At 38.6% G+C, this 8,222-nt stretch overlaps 1 protein-coding gene across 1 annotated transcript in view; it reads left to right on the top strand.

Annotated features, from left to right (window-relative positions):
* Positions 1-3,033: 3,033 nt before the first annotated feature.
* The window catches only part of gls2.L (glutaminase 2 L homeolog), a 32,161-nt gene continuing 26,972 nt past the window's right edge, over positions 3,034-8,222 (top strand). Inside the window, exon 1 of the mRNA XM_018247423.2 lies at positions 3,034-3,704. Within this exon, the coding sequence (XP_018102912.1) occupies positions 3,550-3,704 (155 nt within the window). The 5' untranslated portion in view covers positions 3,034-3,549. The remainder of the gene's footprint in view (positions 3,705-8,222) is intronic.

The raw sequence follows: 8,222 nt of genomic DNA, 5'->3' as shown, positions 1-8,222 counted from the left end.
TTTGGTATAAGAAGACGGTAAGATTTTTCCTTTCTCCATTTGTATACTGGTAAGGGAAGCAATCCTCAGTTGCACACATACACACAAAGCAAATATATTGGATACATGGTTTGCGTTCATAAGGGGCAGCTGCTAATAATAGGAACATATTATTTTAGCTGCTAATAATAGGCTGTAACAAAAGTAGGCTAAGGCTGTTCTATAGAACTACCATAAAGCAGCATTTCAGGCATCCATGGATTCTGTGTGGTGAGGGAGTCCAAGGCAGATGGCTATAAGTATATTTGAAAGTCGGCATTTATTAAAGAACAAGTTAGGGCCACCTTACAGTTGAGCCCTGTTATTATTCATAGTGAGATTTAGAACATAAGGGGTATATTTTTTAAGAAAGCAGTTGTGGTAGTATCTATGTGCCACATAACTAATCATTAGAACTAAGGGTAAACAGCAGAGGCACGTGTCTCGAATGCTGTAGGGGAGAGGGGTTGATCACGGAGCCATAGGGAGAGATGGGGTGGAAGGGGATGGGGGCAGCACACCTTGGGGCACATTTACTAAGCTCGAGTGAAGGATTCGAATGAAAAAAACGTTGAATTTCGAAGTTTTTTTGGCTACTTCGACCATCGACTTGGCTACTTTGACTTTCGACTACGACTTCGTTTCGAACGATTCAAACTAAAAATCGTATGACTTTTCGATAGTCGAAGTACTGTCTCTTTAAAAAAAACTTTGATTACCTACTTACGCCACCTAAAACCTACCGAGCACCAATGTTGGCCTATGGGGAAGGAACCCCATAAGCTTTCTAAGCTTTTTGTTGATCGAAGGAAAATCCTTAGATCGATGGATTGAAATCCTTCGAATCGTTCGATCCAAAGGATTTAATCGTTTGATCGAACGATTTTTCCTTCCATCGTTCGATCTTACTAAATGCGGTAATATCGAAGTCGAAGGATTTTACTTCAAGGGTCGAATATCGAGGGTTAATTTACCCTCGATATTCGACCAATAGTAAATGTGTACTTGTGTACGAATGCTACTTGTACTACTTGTAATTAGACGTGTGAATTTTTCAATGAAACTGCTGCGTAAATTTGCCAGGGAACAATTTGCCGGGAAAAAACGCCCGTAAGAAAAAACGCCTATTGACTTTAATGCATTTGGATATAAAAGTCACAATAAGAAAAAACGGCCATTGACTTTAATGCATTTGTAGAAAAAAAGTCAACATAAGAAAAAAATGCCCATTGGGGGGGAATGTAATTAAAGTCGCAAAGAGAAAAACAATTTGCACCAATAAGACTAAAAATCCACATCTCGCAATGTAATATTGTTCCTTAAACTGTTATTGCATTGCAAATTTTAATTGCACATTGCAAATTTTAATTGCGCATTCTTAAGAAGTGCTTGAAGGTGTCGTAATCTTATGGAGCAAACATAAAGACTTTTTCAGTAAGAAGTTTTATTACATTTACTGCGCACTGGCGCAAACTATAAAATTCGCAAATGGTCTAACAGTTTCCTGGTTCGCAAAAGCTTTATTAAATTTGCACAAAGCATAATTTGTTTGGGCAAAGGCATAACTTTTTGCATTGCAAATATTTTTTCCTTTACCGATTTTTATTACATTCCCCTGATTGACTTTAATGCATTTGGAGAAAAAAAGTCACCATAAGAAAAAATGCCCATTGACTTTAATGCATTTGGAGAACAAAAGTCGCCATAAGAAAAAAACGCTCATTGACTTTAATGCATTAGGACAAAGAAATTTTGCCGTTTCGCAAATTTCTTTCTGCGATTTTGCAGATTCGCTCATCACTACTTGTAATACTACTACAGCCATGGGAATAGATTAAACAGGTAGCTTATAGCACAGTCATAATTCCCAGCATTGCTTTTTATTATTTTAATATGTAAGGATTCAAGCCCCCTCCCCCAAATCTTCTTAAACACAGATACCTCTTATTTCACATGTTAATTTAATATGTGGTAAAGCTTTATTTACAGGAGTACTACAGAATGACAGGCTGATCCGTGCCCATCAGTACACACAAGCTATTCAAGCTGTTTTGAATTCACTTTTTGGAATCCATACAGAAAATCTTGCTGGTATTTTCTGTATTATTTAAATTATTTAACGTGTACCATAAGCAAGTACTGTAGCAGTGTGCTGCCCTTTCTCTTATCCAAAAAACCCTAGAAAAACACAAAGTCATTTCTCCATTTTTAGCTGATAATACCATTTTTTAAATGATTTCCTTTTTCTCTATAATAACAAGACAGTGCATTTTACTTTTACTTTCTTACTGAAAGTAGTGACAACCCAACTTTGGCTAGAAACATCCAGGCAGTGACCCAGGGTGGTGATATAGTTGTATATGCTGTGAGATATTCCCAGGCACGGTGATTCCTACCCATGTAATAACTCACACACACTGAGCAGTTGCAACAGAGTAACTCTGGTGCCGTTTTACGGCAGCCAGTGCAGTTACGGTGTATGTCTTATTACATTATCTAGTAGAAGTAAATCTAGAGCAACTGGACCTGGATGAATGAAAACCTTCATAGACGTACGTCTTATTACATTACTGTACAAACTTTTTGCACGTTTTGCACCTTGATCATTAATGTTGAAATTCACCAGAAATTTGCGTCCATGTGATTTATGGTATTGAACCTCCAATCTTGGAGGAAACAGGAGCTTCTGTTGATTAATATGTAAAGGAAAATCTACATGAGATTGCTGACCCCTTGTCTTGGAGGCATGTGCATAGACTGCTTGTGGTAACCTGAGAGGTTTTCACTCCACATGACTGAGTTTGCACATAGCGTGCAGGTGCCTTAGGCAATATAAGCATATAATGACACAGACCAGGGGGCGTTTGCTTGGTTCAGAAGCAGAACACAGATTCCATGTCCTCCCACCTGCCCCTGCTTGAGTTATTGCCAGATTAGCCCCACCTTCTCCTCTTCCCTGATTGGATACTTGTGGAGGCATTTTGTAGGAGGCTTGGCACTTGGTCTAGAAATAGCTGCAATGTAACAGCCGTAGTCCCTTACAGTGACCAAAATTTACTAGTGTGCTCTGACATTTACCCTGAAACTGAAAACATGTGGTCATGGAAGTTTTAAGATTTTGGTAGGCGTGTTGTCGATTGTAGCCCCGCTGCTGTTGAATGAAACTTTACCTGCAACTGCTGTGTCAAAGCAGTCTCTTGTAACTGCTAGCTGAGATCCCTCATTTAAGGACCATTCTCACTTCTCCAGGTGGATTTTTTTTCTGTTTAGTGTAAACTAAGACTCTGTGAACACTTTTCCCCCCCATGAATGGCACTTGAATTCATTCACAGCAACAACTGGAAAGACCTAGCCTTACCCCCCTGTGATTACTTCAGAATCAAGCCTGCAAGCTCATCTGCGCTTTATTGCTTCCCACTCTGCTCTTTGCACATCACTGTGGTATTTCATGACTGACATTTTTGTCCAGCTTTCCTACTTGTCTTCCTCCTTGAGACTCATAAGTATTTTCCCAGCTCTCTTAAGGCGGCAATGCTTTTGCTCAAAAGGCTGAAGGTGGGAGACTTGAGGATACTCCCAAGATTTCTTGCCTCTGTATCAGGAAAGGAACATGTTCCTGCCAGGCACCTTAACCATGACCACAGCGTTGGGATGCCAGGAGAAGCCGCTCTTCCTAACACAGGCCAGTAAGTATAAAATAGGGTCTGTTCCCACTTCCATGTTTCATTGATGATGTTTGGGTATTCCACAATATTATACTGGGACAGTTACTAGATTATGTGAAAAATCAGGGGCATTTTTATCCGAAGCTGGAAGGGCCACATTGCATATCATTTGATCAATTTGCATCAGTACAGCCCAGCAATTGGGATTTTATTTTATTTTAATAATGATCTGTGGCCATGGATGGTGGTGGTATGGATGGTTATTGAAATTGATATGTTTTTGAAGAGCATAGTGCACTTACTAGAAGCCACACTGGGAACCTTGGTTCCTATTTGTGTTCTGTAATAACGCAGTATTATGGACCCAGTATTTTAATGCTATGATTCTCCGCTGTCATTATTCTTTGTTATTCTTCCTAGTTCAGTCACATGCCTGTTGTGCATAATTTTTTATACTGGCCCCTATAGTGAATATATATTTTTAGTATAGTGTTTGTTTTCCTGCAATTTGCCATGAAGCGAGACTATTTTCACTTCGCTAGAATTTAACATTTTTAAAATGTCCAGTGAATGTGTCCTTTTTCAGGCATAACTACCATGTAAGTAGCTATGCAGTTATCTATCATAATCTGACCATGGTTTAATATATATCAGATGCGTTACAATATATGCCTGTCTTTTACTGTATTTGATATCAATCAAATTATAACAATATCCAATATGTCTGAATGTTCTTCTTAATTTTAATATACTTAATATATTTTGATTTAATGTATTATATGATGTTTTGGAGGCCTGCAGGTAACCATCCCTAACTGAAATCAGTTTTTTACATGCAGCCTATACTGAAGGTGATGCTGGCTGGATATGGGCATACACTGGTTGTGTGTTCTGCTTCCCAGCCTTTTTCCCAGCTTGTGTGTACACATGGCTTAGAGGAAATGTGGCTAACATAATTTCAATACTGGGGGATTAACTTGTTTTAATACCTGAAGTTATTAGCAGAGACATGTTTAGTACTAATTTGAAAACATTATTGTTTTAGGATTATAACTATTTATGTAGTTACAAACTGCATGAGTCTAAGTACAAGTTATGGAAGCAGTGATTTTCCAGCATGTGTTTTCATAATGAACATAAAACATATTATATTTTTTGGCAAAGACAAGCTCCTACTACAGGGATAGTATCTATTATCTGGGAACCCATTTTACAGAAATCTCTGAAGTACAGGATGGTATTATTGCTATTTAAGCAAACCGTTCTTATTTTGACTTATTCGGTTTCCTGTTTCTCAGTAATAACACAGGTATGGGATCCATTATCTGGAAATCCATCATCCAGAAAGTTCAGAATTACTAGTATAAATCCATGTTGTGTAAAAATAATCCTTATCTTTTTTTATATTTAATGGGGAAGTAAAGTCTAAAATAGAACAATGCTAGAAATGCTGTATTTTGTATACTAAACATCAACATGAACTTACTGCACCACAAGCCTAATAAAAACAAATGATTTATGCTTTCAAAATTGGCCACAGGGGTCACCATCTTGTAACTTTGTTAAACATCTTTGCAAGACAAGACTGTGCACATGCTCAGTGTGGTCTGGGCTGCTTAGGGATCGTCAAAAATTATCAAAACATCACAAGTCAAATAATATCTGCCAGAAGCCGATACAGCAAGACTGGTTAATAATCAGAATAGGCAGACTGCATTGGGCCATGTGTTGTCATGTAATCTAATGTTGATTTTATAGTTTTTGTATTGTTTAATACAAACTTTCTTCAACTCTGCAGAACCAGTGGCTGCAGCAAAATAATCCTCCAAATAGAATCCCAGTTTATCTGTTTTAATCTGGCTCCATAATCTTTGTCCCTGCCACTGGAGTTGGAAACAGTAAAGGGGTGTAAAGGCAAAAATAAAATCCAATACAAATCTCTACACAGTCGCCGACTGCTCTACAGGGAAACAAACAAAGCTGCTTGAGTTCTGCATGGCTGGGAAGTAAGGCAGGAGGTTCCCCTGCTGTTCATACGTATGATTGTTTCCCTGCAGAGCAGTTAGGGACTGTCTGACAATTCCTATCCACAGTAGTCAGGTTTCTTATAAAAATGGTACACATTTTTTTACCAAAGTATTTTGGAGATAAGTTTCTTTTTAATTTTTTTGCCTTTACATGCCCTTTAAATGTTTTTTTTTAGCAGCCAGTCCAAATAACAGATGCCATACCTATACTGCAATTTGCACTTTTGTTGTGCAATCCACCATAATGTGGAGATCCTAGGCAGGAGCATGTTTATTGTAAAAGTGTCTGACAACATGTTTTTAGTTTTGCACCTGTATTTGCATAATTTTCAGACCTGCAAGTTGTTGGACAAAGGATTAAACAACATGTCAGTATGCAGTAGGGAGCGCATAGATTGGTTGGATATCTCTGATATATGTCATTTTACCAAGCAGTGACTCAAGGCATCCTGCATTGCCAATGCCCCCAAAACTTGACTCCAGCCCTGGGTTTAGTAACATACAGTAACTACTCTCTTCAAGGTCCAGGTGCAGGATGTGCACCAGGCCCCCGTCCAGACGTGCGGTTTCCTTACTGCGTTTGCAGTGGTGCGGCGTCCAGCGGGCCCTGTGGGGAGCAGGCCCTGGTGCGATCGCACCCCTGCTCCCCCGGTAGTTACGCTACTGCCTGGGTTCAAGTGAGATGATGCACTTTTATAGCTGGCATTTACAAACTGACAGCATAGGGTGGATGCTAAAACCCAATAAAACATAATCATGAATGTGATAATTACTAGGGTAAGGTTACTCTGACAGAATACAGGCAGTCATGGTTGGACATAATTCTGAATTCCCTCTTGAATTAAAACCTCGCTTTTGCTTGTGAAAATAATTAAACTGACATCTTGTTTTTGCTTTGCTGTGGTGATACATTATATTCTCTACAGCTATACAGCGTTGGAAGTCCTTGCATTAAGTTCTTAATTCACTGTTAAGACCCCTGGTTTGGAATTTGACAATTAAAGCCATCAAAACTAGGTAGTATTAGACTGGCCTCTTATGTTCCACCAGCCAACCTGACATCCAGGCCACTTTCTTTCTTAGACTGAGGTCCATTAGGATTGGCACCACTGATGAATACTCTAGTACTCTGGCAATTATATGACTCTAGAAATGTGCTCCTGTTCATTATAATAAAGTGAAAGCAGGGCAGACACCATGAACTGACAAGATATATCAATTTGTTTCCCGACCCTATTACATCAAAGTAATCAGACAGGCATGTTGCCAAAGTGAATAACTAAGCAAGCCAGGGTCAGAACATAGAAGAACAAGTCGTTACACAACACAGGGTCAGAACACAAATTTGGAGGTCAGGTAACCAAAAAGCTAAACAGGAACCTATGAACACAATTTCAGCTGTACTAACATAGGGCAAAAGCTTTGTTAACAGACTGTGAAAAAACTCAAATGGATAAATATCCCAAGTCTAGTACATATATAATAAAATTAGACAGTGAAAATAAATAAATCTATGCTTAGGTGATAGGTATTTCATTGCTCAGTTTGAACGAGGGCCCTGTCCCAAAGAGCCTACAATCTATTAGGAAGAGAAGACGGAGATAAAAGTGCTCTAGTATGTATTTTTTTAAAGGAACAGTAACACAAAAAAATTATAGTGTTTAAAATTAATGACAATAATGTTCTGTTGCCATTCACTGGTGTGTTTGCTTCAGAAAGACTACTATAGTGGAGGTTCAGCCATTCAAGCACAGGAGACACAGTATATAACAGATAACTTCTGAAGAATCCCATTGTATATGCTTATCTGTTATATGCTGTTTATCCTGCTGTGCCTTTTCTCCTTTTCCAGCTTTGAATGGCTGCCCCCATGGCTAAATAGCAGCTTGTTCATACAAACTATAGTAGAACTGCTGAATCTAATATACCAGTTTTACCAGTGCAGAGCAACAGTACATTATATTTTAAATACTTTAAAACATTTTCATTTTTTGGTGTTGCTGTTCCTTTAAGAAGCTTTTTATAAAAAGTTTTACTGTGGGGGCTTTACTGATGCAACTGTATGGTCAAGAGATTGGAGTTGAGCACAAAGCCTGGGAGGAAGTGTATGGAGAGATAAGAGCAGATATATAGAAAGGAGCAGAAAATTGCAGGTTTCAGAAGTATAGGATAATCATTTTAAACTTAATTTTTTTATTTAAAAAATATACCCCAGATGTTGCAGTCACAAAGCAGGTTGTGAATCAGACTGCAGCAGTCCTGGATTGTCATTCCTGGACAACCTCAAAATGTCCTTAACGCAGTTCTTAGGTCACCAAGCTTCCAGGATTGCTCCTTCCATATGGGTGGCCTGAAGCAGTCCATACTGGGCAAATCAAAAATGGAAAGATGTTTCCTCTTAAAAGATTCACCATGAATGATACTGGTACCTTCACAGGATACGTGCATGCATTTAGGTTCTAAGGGATAGTTTTAATGCGATGTCTTTGAGCTTGTTGGTCAGCCTGTTTAA

This window comes from Xenopus laevis, chromosome 2L, assembly GCF_017654675.1.
Source record: "Xenopus laevis strain J_2021 chromosome 2L, Xenopus_laevis_v10.1, whole genome shotgun sequence".
Taxonomy (NCBI): domain Eukaryota; kingdom Metazoa; phylum Chordata; class Amphibia; order Anura; family Pipidae; genus Xenopus; species Xenopus laevis.
The sequence above is the reverse complement of the archived record's forward strand: the minus strand, read 5'-3'. Positions and strand labels throughout refer to the sequence as shown.